The sequence below is a fragment of the Benincasa hispida genome, chromosome 8 (genome assembly GCF_027475165.1).
Source record: "Benincasa hispida cultivar pf3 chromosome 8, pf3_genome.v1.1, whole genome shotgun sequence".
In the NCBI taxonomy this organism is placed as follows: Eukaryota; Viridiplantae; Streptophyta; class Magnoliopsida; order Cucurbitales; family Cucurbitaceae; genus Benincasa; species Benincasa hispida.
In genome coordinates this window covers 28,721,329-28,742,680 of record NC_143485.1, presented here as the reverse complement: position 1 = coordinate 28,742,680, position 21,352 = coordinate 28,721,329, and the positions used below count along the sequence as shown (strand labels likewise).

General features: G+C 35.5%; 2 protein-coding genes across 7 annotated transcripts in view; one reads left to right on the top strand and one right to left on the bottom strand.

The window, feature by feature from the left end:
• The window catches only part of GRL (transcription activator), a 28,268-nt gene extending 15,357 nt beyond the window's left edge, over positions 1–12,911 (top strand). For 4 of the 6 annotated variants that reach the window (XM_039038426.2, XM_090316248.1, XM_090316249.1 and 1 more), the window contains 9 exons: positions 504–649; positions 3,232–3,313; positions 3,443–3,553; positions 7,908–8,033; positions 8,155–8,294; positions 9,009–9,105; positions 10,657–11,648; positions 11,837–12,049; positions 12,246–12,911. In XM_039038426.2, the coding sequence (XP_038894354.1) occupies positions 504–649; positions 3,232–3,313; positions 3,443–3,553; positions 7,908–8,033; positions 8,155–8,294; positions 9,009–9,105; positions 10,657–11,648; positions 11,837–12,049; positions 12,246–12,738 (2,400 nt within the window). In that variant the 3' untranslated portion in view covers positions 12,739–12,911. The remainder of the gene's footprint in view (positions 1–503; positions 650–3,231; positions 3,314–3,442; positions 3,554–7,907; positions 8,034–8,154; positions 8,295–9,008; positions 9,106–10,656; positions 11,649–11,836; positions 12,050–12,245) is intronic. The other 2 variants (XR_016531208.1, XR_016531209.1) reach the window with 1 other exon arrangement.
• Positions 12,912–13,798: 887 nt separating this feature from the next.
• On the bottom strand, positions 13,799–16,818 carry SRX (sulfiredoxin). Its single transcript, XM_039039096.2, has 5 exons — positions 16,605–16,818; positions 16,350–16,513; positions 15,113–15,146; positions 14,362–14,455; positions 13,799–14,021 (listed from the first exon to the last, which is right to left on the bottom strand). The coding sequence occupies exons 1-5, from the start codon at positions 16,744–16,746 to the stop codon at positions 14,006–14,008; spliced, it is 450 nt and encodes a 149-aa protein (XP_038895024.1). The 5' UTR covers positions 16,747–16,818; the 3' UTR covers positions 13,799–14,005.
• Between the last annotated feature and the right edge of the window lie 4,534 nt (positions 16,819–21,352).

Below are 21,352 nucleotides of genomic sequence, written 5' to 3'. Positions count from 1 at the left end.
TTATTTTTAAGAAACATAAGTGGCTGTGCGCTTTGTTAATAGAATAATCAAAAGGAGCATTTTGATGCAGCCTGTTCCAAAAAAGGCAGCAAAGCCTCAATAGCTCCACTCCTTGCATTTCCTCCGTAAATTGTTCTTATTTCTCTTAGCCACCATTTTTCTGTTGAATTTTCTATGAGTTTTTCTCCTTAAAACATTTTGCTAATTGTATTGAATAGGAAAAACAATTAGTTTAATGTCTAAGAGGTTAAATTATTTTAACTTTGGAGTATCACTATTTCTATTGGTTTGAACCTTCCAAGTGTTCTAAAGAAAAAAAAAATAATTTTAAAGAAGCCAATAAGATTAACCAGACGTATGGTATATACAATTAAGGTAATTTAAGTTGAATATTTTTTGTGTCTACAGTGCTTGTTCAATATTCATCATTCTTATGTGCTAGCAGATATTTATCATTCTTATGTGCAAGCAGATTTTGAAATGGTTGTTCTCTCCATTGATAGGATTTTCGGAAGGATTGGCTGTCAGTATTGATGATTGTCACATCTTCTCGGTCTTCTATTAACATTAGACACTTGGAGAAGGCAACTGTTTCCACTGGGAAAGAGGGCTTATTATCCGAAGGAAATGCTGCATATAATTGGTCCAGGTTCTCTATCTACCTATAACTCTGAATTGTAACTGGCTTGTAACCGCACCATTGTTTGAGTTTCGTTGATCAAAATTCTATTGAACTTTGAGTAATCTAATCTAACATTTGATATGTTCAATTTCTTGCATGATAGTATCTTTCTTAAGAGTGTCTTGTTGCGTGATTTTTTTTACAGCATACAAAACTGCACATAGTGTCAAGTTTTGACATAGTGAACTGTGTTTGAGTATTGTCCTTAGGATTGGCTTTCTAATCTGACGTACCGTAGTTACTAACCCTTTATTTTATCTAGAGAGCCTAACAGAAAAGTTTGATTAAACTAGAACTACTCATACTCCTAAGTTAAGGTGACAATTAGAAAAGATGCCTTAGAAAAGTGATTTTATGCATTCAACAATAAACTAAATCAATTAAATAGACTACTTTTATAATGCAATAAACATAAGCCAAGAAGATGTTATTATTGTTATTAACTTTTTCTCCCAAGCTAGTTAATTCTCCCACTGATTTGTAAAATCAACCTCCTAGTCTATTTCCTACGAACAAGCAAGGCATTAACAAAGTTTTTGTTAGCAATTCTTAATAGTATCCTTGATCTCTCCCATCTGTCACTTCAAGTAGACCGTTCCTATCTGTCACTATAGGAACTCAGGACTCTCTTTAGTAAAGTAATTAACAACTTCTACTAGAAAATCACCACTTCTGTGCAACATTTTACTTACAATCATGCATTTGTTGTTCTAATCTAAATTTCACCCTCTTGAGCTAAAACTTAAACAAAGTAAGAACTAAGAAGTTAATCTTTGATCAAGAAATTAAAAGCATTAAGCATACAAACACATGAATGAATTGTTGCAATTTGAAATAACTTATTAATTAAATCAAGAAATGGAAACGTCTAAAACAATACATCAAATCTCTAAAATAGAGTTTCTTCATTCAATATCACAAACAAAAACTTCCCTACAAAGTTAAAAGACTACTAAATTAAAAAGGGGAAAAAGAACCCTAAACGAAACGTACCAAGCTCGTTGCCATTATGGAGTCTGCAATCTTGAGTCTTGATTCCATTCCTTGGCTTTCAAGAATACTCTTTAAATCTTCTGAATTGAGCATAAATTGAGCAGGATTTTTTCCTCTTCAATTGGCCTCCACAAATTCAACAGAAAAATAAGAATATATAGAAGACCCTTAGCAACGTCTCGATGCTGTCTATAAAAAGTCAGGAATTTCCCTCAGAAAACACACGTGTGCCTCAACCTTGATTTTGTATCAACATTCCTAATGCCTCATCGCTATAGGCAACGTCTCGACAATACCCTATCGGGTCTAATGACTTGGGTGCTTGCATTTTTCAGCAAGACGTTGTGTATATCATTGACCCAATCCACTTGGGAATTCTTCTTACAACACTCTCTTATATGTCTTTTTAGCTCAATTTATCCATATTTTTTGTGCAAATAATCATTATTGCTCAAATTGCTCGAATCCTATGCTATAATATAAACAATTAAACTCGTGAAAGTATTGATTTTAATCCAAAAACTAGCTAAAACTACAGCCTAAAAATAACGTATTTTGTGTGCTATCATGTCTCATCGATAATATTCAATCTTCATTCTAAAGAATGGAGTTATAGTTAGGTTAAAGTTAAAAGTATTAACTTATCCTATTTTATGCTTTATGGAGTATAAGTTGTGAAACTAGAATACAACCTGTCTAAAAATCGGAGTAATGGAAAAATGGTGATAAGGCTGCAGAACTGGAAGGTATCTAAAATCTGTATGATCATGAACAATGGAAGACTCCAAATATCCTTGGTCAAAGAGACAGACACATGACCTTCCTTGAAAAATATATGTACTATATGTTGTACAATTGTGTCCTTAAGTTCCAAAGAGATCCATCCACAATACATTCTTTATTCTTTTTACTATTTTTAATATAAAATGCAAGGCACAATAAATTGTAATAACCCTTTTGAGTCAGTGTGAAGCACAAAAAGAAAGCAGGTTTTTTGGCACCCAATAGAAAAATGTAGATATTATATATATATAAGGATTAATGAATATTTTAAAATATTAGAGGTTTTGTAAGTGACTATACGAAAAAGAGAAGATTTCTGAAGGATATTTTTAACTTCTGTTAAAAAATTCAGAAAATATGAAAAGAAAACCCAGTGAGGTGTGAGCCTCATGTAAAAAATATGATTTGGCTAGAACATAATTGGAGAAGTTTTGGTATAAATTCCTTTTGATCAGGAGGTTGAGCTCTACATTCAATTTAATACCTTTGGGTATTCGTATGTTCTGATATGATTCTTGTATGAAGGTAATTGGAAGTTATTTGTATTTCATTCTTTCTTTGTGCTTCTGCCTTGTATGATTTTTTAGCTGGCCCTTTCTTCAGTGGAGTCGTATTGCGCCTCTTAGGCGTTAAGGCCACTGTCTTTTGTACTTCCATCAATTTTAATGAAAAACTTTTTATCACGTTGAACAAAATGAAATAAGTAACGGGATGAACATTATTCAGCCACTTGTAGCACAAAATGTTGATATTCATATTCTGTATCATAGCAGATGTGTTGACGAGCTAGAATCCCAATTATCAAAGCACGGAAGTCTTAAAAGACTATACTTCTACCACCAGCACCTTACAGCAGTGAGTTCTTGTTTTCAAGAACTGTATGGTTCTTATTACCTATATATTTGGAGTTATAGTTTGAATGTTATGCTTAATTTGTAAAGGCACTGATAATTTTCTAATGAATATGCCTCTATTTTTCGAAAGGTCTTTAGAAATACAATGTTTGGACCTGAAGGGCGACCTCAACATTGCTGTGCATGGCTTGGCATTGCCAGTAGTTTTCCCGAGTGTGCTTCACCAATTGTTCCAGAAGAGGTAATTGTTAAACACATCTTCCTTCTTATAAATCCTCCCTTCTGGGATTAGGGCAGTCCTTGACCCTTAATACTACTATATTTTCTTTGCTGTATTGTGGGGTATTTATCTCAAGAGGAATAGTAGAAATTTTAGGGGTTGAGAGGTTATGGGAGAAGGTCTATAGACTAAACTGAGTAAAACGGTGCTTTGTTTTACACCAGGAAAAAGCCATATATAATACAGAGTCCATGAAATGATTAAAGGTAGAGATCCATGAAAAAGATGTCTATTCCTTGCACCCCATAAACTCCAAAGAAATCATACAAGAGAGCCAACCAAATCAATTTCTTTGTACCATCAAAAGGATGACCTACCAACAAGCAAGCTAATGCATCAGAAATAGAATTAGGGCATGTGAAAGACCAACCAAAAGCAGGCAAAATAGTAGCCCAAAATTAGCAGCAAAGGAACAGTGAAAAAACAAGTGGATCGGAGATTCAGCTTGATCACAACACATGACACCAGGAAGGAGAAAGAGCCATATAAGACATGTGACGCTGTAAGTGGTTTGCAGTATTAATGACACCCCACCTAAGCTTCCAAAGAAATTTTTTAATCCTTTTTGGATAATTGTCTTTCCAAATGACTGAATAAAGATCAGACAAAATTGAATCCATGGTACCTACCAAATCAGCCATCAGAGATTTAATAGTAAATGTCAAAGAGGAATCAAGGAGCCATATCCAAACGTTAGGAGAGGATCAAATATTGATAGAAAGCAAATGATTGGACAAAGAGGCCCATTCTAAAATTTCCATTTTTGTAAGATGACGTCTTAGGCTTAAATCCCAGCATTAGTGGATGGAACCCACACATTAGCCACAGCGGCCTCCGATTGTTGAGTGATATGGTAAAGCCTCGGGTACGTTGTGGAAAGGACACCACAATCAAGCCAGGAGTCATGCTAAAAGGAAGTAGAAATACCATTACCAATCTGAAGACGAATACGAAAGGCAATCAAATCAATAAAATGACAAATAAACCTTCAGGGAGCTTTACAAGAACCACGATATATCGAAGTTGGCCAAATACACTTAGAAGAATAATATTTAGCCACAATAAGGTTTCTCCATAACATATCACGTTCAGATAAAAAAGGTTAAGTCTATTTCGCAAGAAGAGCAGAATTACGATGCTGAAAATTTCTAATACCAAGGCCACCCAAAAGCTGAGGATGCTAAGAAATCACCCAATTCACATTATGCATACCTCTATCACCACTGGTACCTTTCCAAAAGAAGTCCTGAATCATCTTATCAAGGCAGTTAATGATGGACATAGGAGCCTTAAATTAAGAGAAATAATAAATAGGGAGATTTGAGAGAGTAGCCTATATAAGCGTGTGTCTATGACCTTTTGAAATGTATGCGCACTTCCAATTATGAAGTTCATGTTGAAATCTCTCCACCACCGGATGCCAGAATTTCACAAAGCTAGAATTGCCACGCAATGGAAGCCCAAGGTAAGTAGTTGGCCAGAGACCCCTTTTTGTTAGAGTCAGATACATGAATGCGAAGAAGCTCACTCTTAGTGGAATTAATTCGAAGACTTGAAGCACATTAAAAAATACGAACAATATCAAATAAGTGTTGTATGGCCTGCCGATCAGCAACGAAAAACAATAGAGTATCATTTGCAAATTGTAAATGATTCAGAGAAAAATTTGAATTTCCAATAGGGTGAGCAACAGTAAGACCCAAGAGGAGCTATGATCAATAGACGACTCAGGCAATCAACAAGTAAAATAAATAAGAAGGGAGAAAGAGGATCTCCTTGTCTGATACCACGAGATGTAATAATCTTCCCATGGAGGAAACCATCAATAATCATGGAGTAATATGCACTAATGGCATAACCTCTGATCCATTGACGCTAAAGACAAACCAAACCTTTAACCGCAAGCACAAAGTCTAGAAAATCCCAATCTTCAATGAGCTCATTAGCCATCAGTGAAGCATCAAGAATTTTCCAGTTAGCCACGAAAGCAAGCTGATTTTTAGCTACAATAGAAGAGAGAACCATCTTAAGACGATTTGAAAGGACACGAGCCAAGATTTTGTAGGCACAAGGGATGAGACTAATTGGTCAATAGATTTAGAATCCACTTTCTTAGATATCAAGCAAACATAGTTTCATTCAACTTAACATATATAACCCCAGAGGTATAAAAATCATGAATCAGGTGCATCATATCAGATTTAATAGTGGTCCAAAAGAATTTAAAAAATTCAGCAGTAAAACCATTAGGGCTAGGAGATTTACTGGTGCCAAGAGAGGAGATAGCTAAGTATACCTCCTCTTCAATAAAGGGGCGCTCTAAATCAGCAGCTTGCGAGAAGGTAATTGGGCACCAATCTAGGTTGGTTGGAAGAAATCGCTGAGTTGTCTTTAGTAAAAAGAGATGAGTAGAAATCAAGAAATTCAGCCTCAATATCTTGAGCAGTTATTAAACTAGTACCACCCCTTGATAGAATTTCAGTAATTGTACTGTTAGACCTCCCATTATTAATACATATAAAAGGAGGGGTAGAGGGGGAATTACACCAAGGATAGGGAATTAAAGGGGCCTAACCGTATGGAGAGAGGAAGGGAATAATGAGGAAAATGGAAATAACAGAATGGAGAGAGAAGAGGGGACCACTAAGACTCTTTAAAAGCAGGGGTGATGAAGGCAAAGGCAGGGAACAATTTTGAGGAGAGCCAAAGCTGAGGCAGTTCTTGAAGGAGAGAATTCCAGCCCTCTCAAATTGGCTGGGTAGGTGTTTCTTTTTTCATTTCTTGCTGCACACCTCCTTGGTTTGCCGTGAGGAGATCTTCACTATCTTTTCTATTTTTCTACTTTGTGTTTACTGCATATTTTCTCTATTTCAATAATATCACTATCAGAGCTCTTGGTCTGTTCTTGTCCTATCTTGTTGGGTTTGCTGAAGTGTAGGAATCAGATACCTAACACGTACTTTTACCACCGCGGGCAGCAACAATTCTATGAAAGAAACAGGTATTTTCATCCCCGTCAAGCAGCCATTTTAACTTACATTGTTGTTGCCGATAGATATGATCTTGAACGGTCAAAATTTCAATCTGATCACGAAGCAAACGTTGTCGAATAATCTGTTCCTCATTTAGTAGAGCTCTATCCTCCATCTCATCCAGATGTGTTGATTGAGCAACAAGGGAGGGCAGATTTGAAGCTTCATTATGATGATTAGTGTTCCATTCATGAATAACAGATTTCAGTCCTTGTAATTTCATCATGAAACCATGACCAGGCCAATCAGTAATTGGGTGAAGGTTCCACCAATCCAATCCTCCACCAAAGTATGAAAAGATGGAATTTTGAGCCATGAATTCTCAAATCTGAAGGGACAAGGACCCCGAGTAATATTACCTCAATGGAAGCTTGGTTTCTCACTTCTACAACTATATAGATATGCCAAATGAAATACACATCAGAATATAAGCTGAATTCCGGTCCCCCCAACTTGGTGGGAACCAGCTTCATGATCACAGAAGAAGAATGGCAAGCCAGTTGTGTACATGGCTTAATATTATGATGTGAAGACTTCTGAAGGAAAGATTGGGGCATCTAATTTGAGAGCCCTACCTTCTGGCCTTCTCTAGAATGAAACTTTATGGTCTTTATACAACTTTCTCCATAACGAAAACTGATAGCAACTTCCCTTCTTGCTGCCTTATTTTCCATTCTTACCCTCAACTTCTTATGTCTTCTTATTATGTGTAATGAGAGGCCTAAAAGTAGCCCCTCCCAAGATCCCAACTTGGGGCCAAGGTGAAAGTGTGGGAACTGCTGTAAGTCAATGTGTGCCTGCTCTAACGTGGCCTTCTTTGTTTCTTTACTTTGCCATTGGAACTTGGAACAGTACCATACACCTTCAAATCCTCTCAACTGGAATGAGAAGTATATGGTAAATGTTAATGTACATATACAACACCGTTTTAAAATCTTGTGAAGGATTAACTGAAGGTTTGTTGGATTGAAGGTTGATGTTGATGTTTCTTTTGTAATAGAAACATTTAAGGTTGTTGATGTTGATATCTTAAAAGTAGAGAATGGGTGTTAAAAATGAGAATTCTTAGATTATTCCTCATTTCCAGATGGATATCTGTCTGTATATGTTAACAATATGTCTTTAGAGACATCTTGTAGTGGTGATGGGATGAGCCTTATGATGATTATTATCTTGGGGAGTTTTATTTGGTTCATATTCATATCCACCTACGATTTCATTTCCTTATTGCATACTCAATCAAATATTTCGTAGAAGCATTTGTGATTTGAAGTGCATGGCAGGTCACCAGAATTGGCAGGGACGCTGTACTCTATGTAGAATCTCTAATTGAGTCTATTATGGGTGGTTTGGAGGGATTAATTAATATCCTTGACTCTGAAGGAGGATTTGGTGCCCTAGAGATTCAGGTACTTGTATATTGTGATATCCAACATTTGAGGCACCATTATCATTTGCTTAATCAAATTTCTTTCTTCATTTATTTTTGTAAATAATCATTCCTGAGCCTAATGCTTTAAGAAATTTCAGCTTCTGCCAGAGCAAGCAGCTTCTTTTCTAAATTATGCTTCGAGAGCTGCAATTCCTTTGACTAAATCTCCAAAAGGAGCAGCTGGTTTTCCCTTGCCTGGCTATGAAAGCTATCCTGAAAATAATGGTTCAATCAAAATGTAAGCTGTTTTCTTTGTTATAACTTTGGCTTGTTCCTTTGTTTTAAAATTTTCAAGGAATTGGTGGTCTTAAAAAAATATTCCAATCCGCTGATGACCTAACTTGAAAGGAATCAATAAATATTTTACAGTATGTGCAATTTTGTGGCACAGTGGGGTTTTTGGGTTGAGAGAGAAATAATGGAATCTTCAGGGGGCGGGAGAGGTCTTCTAACAACATTTGGTCCCTTGTTACATTCTATGTCTCTCATTGGGCGTGCCAAAGCCCTTTTGTAATTAATTACCCTCTTAAGTCTTATTTTCTTGACTGGAGCCCCTTTGTATAGTTTGACTCCCTTTTGTGGTTTTTTTGTTTGTTTGTTTGTATGATTGTATATTCTTCATTTTTTATTTTCTATATAAGTTCAGTTATTCATGAAAAGAAAGAAAAAAACCCACATAAATTTGATAGACTTTATTGCTTTTGGGGTAGCATTAAAGATATTAACCTGTGAAGTGGTTTAGCAACGGATTCTTTTTGGCTAGTAATACATGATTCAAAGTTTGCTCAGTTTGGTGAATGATATTGTCTAGAAATTTTATGCTCTGTTTTTACTGTTTCCTATGCTCTGTGTTTCTTATGGAAAAGAAGGGGAAAAAAAACCATCTTTTGATGCGTTGTTAATTTTATCATTCAATCAAATGAAGTCAGTCTTATAACATTTCCTCTGACAGGCTTGAAGCTGCAATGCAAAGGTTGACCAATCTATGCTCTGTTCTGAATGATATGGAGCCTATATGTGTTCTAAATCATGTTTTTGTTCTGAGGGAGGTATGATATGATTGCTTTTCACATCTTTTCTTTTTCCTTATCCAGTTTTCCCGTCCTTTATAATATGGGAGTAATGTCACAGTTCCAACGAGCATTTAAAATCAGCTCCACGCTTCTTTATACCCTTTCTCTGAGAAAGCAGCCAAATTGGACCAGACAGCTTTTTCTAGTACATGGCAAAAAGAACAAAAGAATTTATTAATATTCTAGTCCATGCCCTACCTGGTATGATTGATTTTTTATTTTTAGACATTAAAGGACAAATTATATGATAACAAGAAGAATAACAGATTATCTTATAGTATACTTGATCTCATCGTGCTGACTGCTAAGAGATATATTGAGAGAGTACATGTTATTTTGGACGCTTCAATAAAATAACATCAGATTTTCTAAATTATTGACTAGAATGTCCTCGTCAGGAAAGAGTTCTTCTAAGTATATACGAAATTGAATCGACTCCCTAATTCATCATCTCTTAGTACGGGAATCTTCTGAATTTCTCCCTGAAGCCTAAGTCTTATATATCATGGTCTAATGTGGTTAAAGTCATTCTCTGAAATTTGGTTTGAAAGAAACCAACGACATGGTTTGATTGTTTGATGCTGCTCGAGTTAAAGCCTCCTCGTGGTGTTCTCTTTCCAAGTTTTTTGCAGAATTTTCGATTCAAGACCTATGTTTAAATTGGAATGCCATTATTTTTTCTAGCTTAGTCACGTTGTTGTATTCTTGCTTTGCTTTTATTTAATTGTATTTTGAGCATTAGCTACTTTTCATTAATTCAATGAAAAGTTATGTTTCTGTTTAAAAGAATAATAATAATAAAAAGAAAACAAATTATTTTCAGCACCGATAATATTTGATTGTTATAGAATTGACTATATTTGGTAGTCAATGAACTCATGAGATTTAATAAGTTGGTGATCGAAGGAATTGAAAACATATGGTTTAATAAGCCAAGTTGGCAATTTCCAAGGAATTGACAACATTTAGTAGTCAAGCAACTCGTGAGATTTAATAATTTGACTTTGAAACCATGACCTCAGTTTAATACAAGGATGCTCATGAAGTTTGGAAGTTTGGCTCGATAAAAATAATAGTTTTTTTTTAGAGTCCTAGGTTAGGTGATGAAGTTTGGGAGGTGGAGAGGTTTAATGCCTCCCTGTGGGCTTCGGTCACTAGGTTTTTTAGTATTTATGATCTTAGCTCGATTTTGTTGGATTGGAGTCTCTTTTTGTAGTTTTCCAAGGTTTCTTCTTTTGTTGGGTTTTGTTTTTTATTATATGCTCATGTATATTCTCTCATTATCCTCAATGAAAATTCGGTTTCTTGCCCAAAAAAAAAAAAATAATAATAATAATAAAAAATAAATAAATAAAAATAAGCTCATGGAGTTAATTTCTTTGTTTTGTTATTTATACTATTATCTTTTCTTTAAACGTTACTGCTTTTGTATAGTAAACAATGTCAATTTTGATGATTCCTTCTGAATTGTGCATTATGTGAGAGAATCATGCGACTTCATGCTAGCTTACAAACTATTTGTTGCAGTATATGAGAGAATGCATCCTTGGCAACTTCAGGAGGAGGTTACTTGCTGTAATAAAAACTGAGAATGACCTTCAGCGACCTTCTGTTTTAGAATCTTTGATTCGTCGGCATATCAGCATTATCTATCTTGCAGAGCAGCATATTAGCATGGACCTTACCCAGGGAATACGAGATGTTTTCCTTTCTGAGGCTTGCTCTGGTCCAGTTTCATCTTTGCACTCATTTGAGAAGCCAGCAGAGCAACAAACAGGATCGGCAGCTGAAGCTGTCTGTAACTGGTACATTGAAAACATCATCAAGGATACTTCAGGTGCTGGAATTCTATTTGCTCCAGTTCACAAATGCTTCAAGAGTACAAGGCCTGTGGGTGGATATTTTGCTGACTCTGTCACAGATGCCAGAGAATTGCAAGCCTTTGTTCGGATATTTGGTGGCTATGGAGTGGATAAGCTAGAGCGTATGCTAAAAGAACATACAGCTGCACTTTTAAACTGTATCGACACATCATTGAGGTCTAACCGTGAGGTGCTAGAGTCAGTTGCTAGCAGCCTGCATTCTGGTGATCGAGTTGAAAGAGATGCATCCATTATGCAAATTGTAGACATGGAGACAGTAATTGGATTCTGTATTCAAGCAGGTCTAGCTCTGGCTTTTGATCAGAACTTAGCTGAAGCAGCTGGAATTGTTCTCGAAGATAGTGCACCCTTGATTCATTCATTATTAGCTGGTTTTGTTAAACATATACCCGATGCATTACCTGAAAGAAAGGATATTAGGAGGATGAGAGAAGTGGCCAACAGTGTTGCAGTTATCTCTGATCATGATTCACAGTGGATAAGATCTATTTTGGAAGATGTAGGGGGTGCAAATGATGGTTCGTGGGCTTTGTTACCATATTTATTTGCCTCCTTCATGACTTCTAATATTTGGAATTCAACTGCCTTCAATGTTGATTCGGGAGGCTTCAACAATAATATTCATTGCCTGGCAAGGTGAAATGACATATTTGTTAATCTTACAACAACTGTTTCCAAGTTCAAACACCCGTGAACTTTTTTGACTACATCTTCCATCCTAACTCATAGTATTAGCTTGTTGTTCTAGCTCCGAAAACTTAGCCTTATGTTCAATCTGGATTCTTTTTTAAACTCTTGCAAAACTCAACTAAATCTTGTTACAGGTGCATCACTGCAGTGATTGCTGGAAGTGAGTACGTGAGATTGGATCGTGAACACGAGCAGAGGCAGTCTTTTCCAAATGGTCATGCTGGTGGAACATTGAATTCTGAAGCGGACAGTCCTACATCGGTTGAAGCAAGCATAAAGTCTACAATGCAGCTCTTTGTAAAACTTGCTGCTGGAATTATTTTAGATTCATGGAGTGAAGCTAACAGGTAATCTATTTTTGCATATTTATTTCTTAGCTTATGTTCCGAGGGCAACTGTTTGTTTGAATGTTAAAAACCTGCTCAATTTGAAGTTTTAAGTTTTCTCTACATTCAATTTAGAGTGCCCTTTAACGTGTAAGCATTTTCGGTATCATTAATCGACATCATATGTAGGTTGGGTACTAACTTCTTTTTCCAACAGATCTCATCTTGTACCACAGCTTATCTTTCTTGATCAGCTTTGTGAGGTCTCACCTTACCTTCCAAGAAGCTCTTTGGAGCCGTATGTTCCTTACGCCATTCTACGTTCAATATATAGCCAGTACTATGCCAATTCTCCAGCACCATTGGCACTCCTCAGTCCATCCCCACGTTATTCCCCTGTCGTGTCACTATCTCATGGATCCCCTGCACCACGCCAGCCTCGTGGCGATGCTACTCCTCAGTATGGCAGTAGTGATTTGAGTTACTTCAAGGGATCAATGATGCATAGTCAGAGTTCTGTCTATGATCATGATGGCGGAAGCTCAAGAAGCATTGAAACTAAACACCGGAATGCCCGTCGTTCGGGCCCTTTGGATTACAGTTCTAGCCGGAAGGCGAAATATGTTGAAGGTTCAACTTCAGGCAGCTCAGGTCCTAGTCCCCTTCCAAGGTTTGCTGTCTCAAGGTCTGGACCGCTAGCGTACAAGTAAAACTGCCTTTGCCAAATAGTAATACATAAGTTATCCTTCCCCCCTTCTTTGTTCCATTTTCTTCTTCTGCCATTGTAGTTTGTATGAATTTTGTTAAAAATATACTTCTGAAGTTGCTACAGGTTCTATGATAGATTAAATATCAATCAAATGAAGTAGTTCCTTCGATCTTACTACTGTGTTTATGATTCTTCAAAACACTTTTTATCATCATTTTACAAAACTTTTCATATGAAATTTTCAAATTGATCAACTTTGTTACTTCAATCCTTGATCAACTGAAACTCTTAATCGAAAGAAGATTGACAGAATGAGATAGACTCTTGAAATCAAAGGCATCTACTTTGTTCCAGGTTTGACTTATCCTCTTCAAACACATCTTTCATTACCTTTGATGAAGAGTGTTGATAGATTGTAGATGGGAAAAGTTATCATTCAAATGAACTGTTCTGAAGGAGCCCCCCCCAGTCCCCATTTGACCCCATACCCTCCTCGATTTGCCAACTCTACCCACACGAATAGGATGCGTGCTTGTATGATGACATTGTCACTTTATTTCGTAGGTTAAAAAATTACCTTTATTCTGAACTCGTGAAAGTAATCATTTATTAACTTTAATTGATAATTATTTTGTTTCTATACTTTAAAATTTGTAACAATTTAATCCTTCGATTTTAATTAGTAACAACTTATTTCATGTATTTTATAATTTATAATGATTTAGTCTCTATCGTAAATTTTTTTATCAAAATTGTCAATTTTATTTACATAAAGACCTAGTCTTTATAGTTATAAATAAGTTTGATTTTTGGCCAATTTATCAATCTACACGAATAAGAAATTTTATTAAATCATACTAATATTTTTCACGATAGAAACTAAATTGTTACAAACTATAATAATTGTTATAAGTTTGAAAGTATACGATCTAAATTGCAATTAAAGTCTAGAGACTAAATTTGTTAATTTCGTTCAAGGACCAAAGTATATTTTAACCTTATTTGGTTCTACTATTACATAAAGTTTTCTATATACCTATAATATTAATCGAGAATGATCGTTTGTTGGTAAGCGTTTTAGAAATTGAAATGGAATCTATAAGTAATGGTTTATTTACATGTAAACTTTGACATTGAAATATTTCCAATCATTATATATACACATGCTTGTTTTAAGAATCCAGAAATAACTTTTTTATGGCATTAAAATCGATAAATAGTTTGATAGAACTTGCAAATTTACTACCAGAACGCAACCTATTGAAACTTCAACGTAGGTGGTGCCTGCAAGATGATAAAGGACACAGAAAAACAATGCATTCCAATATGAGAAGGGGGAAAAAATTAAGAACTAGAAACTAACCTTTATAAGGACATGTATGAGGGCGGCTTTGAAATGATTTAAATCACTTTTGTCATTTTCAAAATCACTCTAAAACACATTTTTGATAATTCAAAGTCAATATTTGTGGTGTGAAAATCATGTTTAAAAGTGTAAAATCAAATATTAGATTGATTTTGAATGACTAAAAGATATATTTCGGAATGATTTTGAATACGACAAAGTGACTTTAACCATTTTAAAATCACTCTTAAACATGCCCTGAGTTTTTGTTAAACAAACCTCAAGGTTTCTTTGGTTCCACGGCGAATTTTGCAGCGGATTGTAGGAAGCCCAAGGCGTTGATGAGCTTCGTAGCGATGACAACCAGAGAAACCTACAAAGCCATGGGAAGGAAATCTAGTCATCAAAATGATAAACTAGATGTAACATTAACGTACTAAAATAGAAAATGGACTTGAAATTGGAATGAAAATTTTATTTCAGTTTTCCAAACATGCTTTGGAAATAATCTTTGCTGCTAAAATAGACCAGGAAATCTGTAATGGCATAATTGGAAACAAAATCCGAATTTTCTCTAACCCTACTATTTGGTTGCCAAGAAAACTCAGAGAATATCAAAATTCTAGATAGGTGGCCTCATGGCTTGATCCTCTTTGTTATTAACATGACCCTTATTGACCATTAGGCCAACCTATCTTGGTTAGACTATTCCATTTTAGTTTCTATCTTTCAAATATCTCACTTTAGTATTTGTACTTTCCATAAATCTCAAAAATTGGTCATTAACTTCATAAAGATATTCATATTATGTCTTTTCTTGAATGAAATTTTTTTTTATCAAACTCCATAAAAATAACTTCACAATAACAGTAAGGGCTAATTTTACAGTTTATTGAAAGTAGAAAGATTAAATTTGGACTTTTGGAAGTACAAAGACCAATATAGAATGAATTGTAAAGTACATGATAGTTTAACCTAGAAACCTTACTACAAAATGAAATAATATAAATACTGATTAGGATAAACATACCATAATAAACTCCATCAACTTCAAGTACATCAATCTGCATCCACAACAGAGAGAATCAGTAACATCCTAATGCCCTTCTGTAAAATCTTTAGGGCACATGTTACCACTACAGCATAATAAATATCAGCCATTCACCTGATAAATATTTATTTGATATGCCTATTAGTATCTTCATGATTATAACAGGTACTAACAAATCAACAATATCAAAAGTAAATGATCCCCGTAGAAGGAAAGGGCATCTAATGCATTTAACATATGGACTTTAGCAGGCAAGGATCAAGTTCCTGAGCAAAAAATTCCTTAGTGATTAATTCACTGTATCCTAATTCTCTCAGTCCATGAGTCATTTTGCTACGTTTCCCACAATATTTACAACTGTAAACTAATTTTAATAATTAACTGACAAAATGACTCCATCGTGAGTCCTGGTGTTCAAGTTTGCCTGAACAATTAATGAAACTTTCATGGGAAATTTAGGACAGCTTGAGGGTTAGTTAACTGGGTCATATCCAAGGTTCTTTTTCTTGATGACTAATTCCTATCTAATCAAGTTCAATATTTGGAATTAGGACCAAAAGGTAGCTTTCATTGATTCACCTAACCCCAGAATCTGAAGGAGTAAAATATGGCTATCCACTATTCAACTTTTGAATATTTAAAATCACTCATCAGAAAGTTCTTGATAGGCTGATACCACATTGAAAGTTTCAGTCGGAAAAAGAATAAAGCATATGAATTCATCAGCAGCAGCTAAACGAATGAATCTGCAAGAAAACTATATGTTTCTATGAATACAAATTTGAACAGTTCTGAACATAAACTCATCAAAAAGCACAAGTTAAAATTGCTACATTATCCTCATTCTTCCCATCAAATTCCAAAGCTAACAAAAATTGTCACATTATAATCATTCTTCCAATCAGATTCCACAGCCTAAGTTAAATTCTTTTACAACCCTGCAAATGCCTCAACTAGTTGAGACGATAATAACCTCTACCAAAGATGAGAGGTTCGAATCTCCAACACACCCGGTGTTGAACTAAAGGGAAAAAGATTAACAGAATGCAGAATAATTACAATTGATTTCACTTACTCAAACCAAGCGCAGTAGAAAACAGCAAAAGAAATCATGGAAACCCAATATTATGGCCATTTCAGTGCATTGAATTTCGGGAAACAGAGTAAAAAGAAGTTCAATTCAGATATGATGAAGTGAAGAGGAGAAAATGCTCACGGGTACTTGAAGCCCAATTTCTTGTATACTGTCCATAAGTTCTTTGACTTTATCGGGGTCATTAGCTCTTGTCCTCATTAGAGGTCTACGTATCTTCTCCAGAGGAAGCTCCAGGATCATTGGGCCACTGCCGCTGCCACTCCCTGCTGATAATGGATGAGCACCTGCCATTTCATCGTCATGATACCCAATTCATCAACTGTTTAAGTGAATAAGGGAGGGGAAAACAATCAGATAAAAGATAGAGAGAGGAACCATTTGATGAAGCTGAAGCAGAGACAGTCCTTAAGCTGGAACTGAAACTTGGGAAGTTGAGAATGAAAAGATTAGCCATCAGCGACCGACAGTGCTTGCTCTCTCTCTCTGAGTCTGGACAATATGGAGAGAAGAAGTACATGGATCGATATTAACAGATCCATAACCATGGGATTAGAGAAAATGGGCCAATAAATCCATTTTTGTCTTCAATAACTGAATTTTGGCCCAACCCATTTTAGTAAAAGCTTGTGTGTTTTTAGAAAAATAAGGGTGTTTGGCTCACTAACCTGAGTTAGTTGAATGTTTAGTCCACTAATTTTAAATGTGGGTGGAGTTGAATTGGTTTATTTTACCAACTCATCCCAATTTATCTCAATTCTACCAACTCACTTCAACTCTCATCTTTCATTGTTTTCAATGGCTCCACCCATCGACCGTTGTCGGTGACTACTGCTGCCACACTTTGGGAACCAACTCGGAGCTCCAACAACAACCTTTGATGACAACTCGGTGACTAACTTCGACGATCACCTTAGCACGACCAATTTCAGGCTCCAAAAATTACCTTCGACAACAAAATTCAATGACCAACTTCGACAACGACCTTCGTGCGACCAACTCTAGGCTTCGAGAACGACCTTCGACTACAAACTCCAACAAAAATCACATTCGATGATCAATTTCAACAACCACCTTCGTGCGACCCACTCTGATAACCAACTTTGGGCTCCGAAAACCACCTCAGATCCAATGACAAACTCCAACGACCAACTCCAATACCATCTTCATGCGACCAACTTCAGACTTCGACAACCACCTCTGACTACAAACTCCGGCAAAAATTATATTCAATAATCAATTTTGATGACCACCTTCCTACAACCAACCCAGACAAAATAACTTTGCAACCTAAACACAAACATATGAACTCCAGACATCATATCTCAATTTGTGGGATTGGTGTCCTAATCTCCCAGAGTCTCGTAATTGTAAACTTTGTACACATTGTTATTAATAAAAGAAAAGCTATTTTATTTGCATTTACTCATATTCAATAAACTAAGATTCGTGGTTATTTCATGTAAACTTAAGCATGTATATGAGATATACAAGTGGATCATGCCTTAAGTAATAACCTAAAAGGTCTGTAGTATAAGGATAAAGGAGGGATACCTTATCCTTGTGACACTACGGATATGACCCACTTTGTAGAGGTTTACAAGTGTTGTAAACTACTACAGATGGTATGATCCTGACCATTCATGTGGAGACATGCAAGCGGGGGTATCCTATATAAAGAGTTTGTATAAGACTGGACCACGAGATGATTAGTCTCTTTATATAATATCGTTGATAATTTAGACTTACATCTCACTATAACGACCATAAGTGACATGACCTTAATCCTGAATGTTTTGAAAACTCCTGTATATGAGAGGGTCCTTTGATTAGTATGGGTGAGAATGACCAGATTGCCAACTCAACAAGCCTATCCTTTTGGGGATTTATCTGATTGAGGAGCTGGGAACTCAGTTACACAAGACGAAATTCACTCCTTCCCCGAAGCAGAGGTAAGTAGATAGATTGCTCCCTTAAGGTCTGATTCCAGGTCTTGAACATAGTGGCCACATCAAGAGAGAACATTGTCATAGTAGGGCTATGACTTATTGTTCATTAGAAGAATCAGTGGTACTTAAGGAGTTGGATGTAATTACAGGGGCAAAATGGTAAATTAGTCCAGCTGTGAAGGGTTATCGCACTGTTGATTGGTTAATATGGACACCGAAACATATCTGTAGTGAGAAGAGTACAACTGTCGGTCTTTAGTAGAGTGCCCGACAGTTAACGGATGGTAGACCTTGTGATTAAAGAGTTTAGTCATTCATATCATTGGAGTTTCAAGCTACAGGTCCATAAGGTCCCCTTGGTAGCTCAATAGATTCAAGTTGAGATGTTCTTGGGATTAGTTTGAAGTGTTCAAATTAACAAGAGAAAATTCAATTATATATGATTAATTGGTGTGATGTATGAGATACATCAAGTGGAGGAATTAATGTAAATATGATTTACATTAAGTACCATAAAATAGAAAAAGGATTATGATTTATATGTTTCATGAGATGAAATATTAAAACTATAGGTTATAAATATAAGTAAATTGGTTATCATATTTGTTTATAATATATTAATTATATGATAATTAATTTCTTTTTCTCTAATAATCGATTGAATGAGAGTTTATTGGTGGTTTTATGGTAACCGTGAGATAAAAGGAAAATTGTTTTCCTAAAATTAGAAGTTGCCTCATTCGACAATTTCTTACAATGATAAGCTATCAAACGAAAGTGTTTCACTAAATGATAGTTGTGCAGAGACTAAATGATCGTGGAGCTTTGACTATACAATAGTCATTCAGCTGATCGTAGCTAAACGATCGAGTGGCTAAGTCTATATGATAGGCTGCAGTTTACTACACGACCGAACACATCGTCTTTACGATAAACAACATCTTATCTCCCACTTGCTTGATCGTCTACTCGATCGTAGTTCTCCAGTCTCTTCCTCAAGCCAAGATCATACAGAGCTCACAACTTCTAGATTCTCACACCGAAAATACCAAGGTAACCATTGTGGTGGTGTCCTCACTCAGTTCGTGCTGTTGGCCGTTCGTTGGGTTCGTGTTTGTTGGTTGTACCAGTAGTTGCATTCGAGTGTTGTTCTTGGATGCGCAGTGACTGATCAAGGGATTCTTGAAAAATGTTTCTTCAAAGGTATGCATACTCTATCCCTTGATATTCTTGTTAGCATGCTGTAATTTCGCGTTGTGCATGACCTTTTAGTTTCTGTTTTGAGACTGTAATTATTAGTGTTCAATTCGAATGGAATTTGGAACGATCTTTTTCGCTGCTCATGGAAATCCCCATGTTTGATTTCCTTCATAACTCACTATCCCAAACAACCCTATAAAGTGTTTTTTAATCTTCATAGATTTTGAATTATTTTGTTGGGAGCTTTTAGTTTTAATTTTGAAAAAATTTAACCTTTTCACCACTTTTTAGTGGAAAAATATAATTTTCTCTCTTATTTCTCTCATTCAGTAGGTCAAGAATATACTTCATCTGGTTAACAAGAATACCACTTTTAAACTTGGAAAACTCCACACCTAGGAAATAATTTAAGGTTCTTAAGTTCTTAATTTGAAAATCATTAGTAAGATTTTTCTTCAAGATATTCAGTCCTATCTCATCATTACTTGTAAGAATGATATCATTAACATACACTATCAAAACAACCAACTTATCATTTCCAGTATGTTTATAGAACATAATATGATTAGTTTAACTTTGACTGAATCTATAGCTTGTGGCTGCCTTTCTAAACCATTCAAACTATGCTCTGTGAGATTGTTTAAGCCCGTATAATGATTTCTTTAACTTACAAACTTAGTTAATCCTGAGATCCATCCCAAAACTAGGTCCCAAGTCCATAAAAACCTCATCTTCAAGATCCTCATTGAGAAATTCATTCTTAACATCAAGTTGATAAAGAGGCCAATCAAAATTAACTGCAACAGATAACAGGATTCTAATAGAATTAATTTTAGCTATTGGAGCAAACGTTTCTTGATAATCAATGCCATAGGTCTGAATGAACCCCTTAGCAACCAATTTGGCCTTGTACCTTTCAATACTACCATCAACTTTACATTTTACAGTGAACATCCATTTGCATCTCATTGTTTTCTTATCTTTTGGCAGTTCAGCTATGTCTCATGTGCAATTTTGTTTCAATGCATTAATCTCTTCCATCACTACTAATTTTGAATGAAAATCATTTAGGGTTTCCTGTATATTCCTAGGAACAAATAGGTTGGTTATTTTGGATGTGAAGGCTTTATGATAGTTGGACAATCTATGGTAAGTAAGATAGTTTTCAATGGGATATTTGGTGCATTTGTGAGTACCTTTCCTATGGGCAATTGGAATATCAAGATTAGAGACATCAGGTCAAGGATTAGAAGATAAAGAACTAGGAGAAACAAGAGTAGAGTGTTTAATACCTGGATCTTCATGATCATTCATCAGAGTATTTGATTGGTCCTGTGATAAGTCAACTGTCTGATCTCGAATTCTTTGAGTCAAGTTTCTTCTAGTATAAACGTGAAGTTCAGAAATTCGACTTGTAGAGTCATTTTGTAGTGTTTCTCCTATTGAAGAAGAACTCTCCATACTTGGCATCGAAGGACCAGGACTCATAATTTCAGGACCATTGATATTTGGGAGAGATAAAATGTCCCAAAAATTATCTTCAAGTTTAAATGTCTCCTCTTGAAGAGAATTTGAGCCAAAAAAAGGTTGATCTTCCAAAAAAGACACATCCACACTCTAAAAAATACTTGTTGGTCAAGGGATCAAAACATTTGTAAGCCTTCTTATGAAAGACATAGCCCATGAAAATGCATTTAGTGGCTTGAGAATCAAGTTTAGTTCGAGAAATGAGAGAAGTATGGACATAAACAGTACATTCAAACAATTTAACTGGTAAATCAGAAAACAATTGGTTATTAGAAAAGAAAACTCAAAGTGATTCAGAGGAGTTTTAAAATTCAAAACCTTAGATAAAATTTGATTGATCAGATATGTAGCAGTAAGAACAACATCACCCCACAAATATTTTGGAACATTTATAGAGAACATAAGGGCACGAGCAACTTCAAGTAAGTGTCTATTCTTGCGCTCAACAAT

Excerpts from the sequence above, each read along its gene's own strand:
- SRX (XM_039039096.2), bottom strand. The coding sequence starts at position 16,746 with ATGTACTTCTTCTCTCCATATTGTCCAGACTCAGAGAGAGAGAGCAAG. Across the intron at positions 16,514-16,604 it reads TGCTTCAGCTTCATCAAATG|GTGCTCATCCATTATCAGCA; the intron begins GTTCCTCTCTCT and ends ATGAAATGGCAG. Across the intron at positions 15,147-16,349 it reads AAATTGGGCTTCAAGTACCC|ATTGATGTACTTGAAGTTGA; the intron begins GTGAGCATTTTC and ends TTGTGGATGCAG.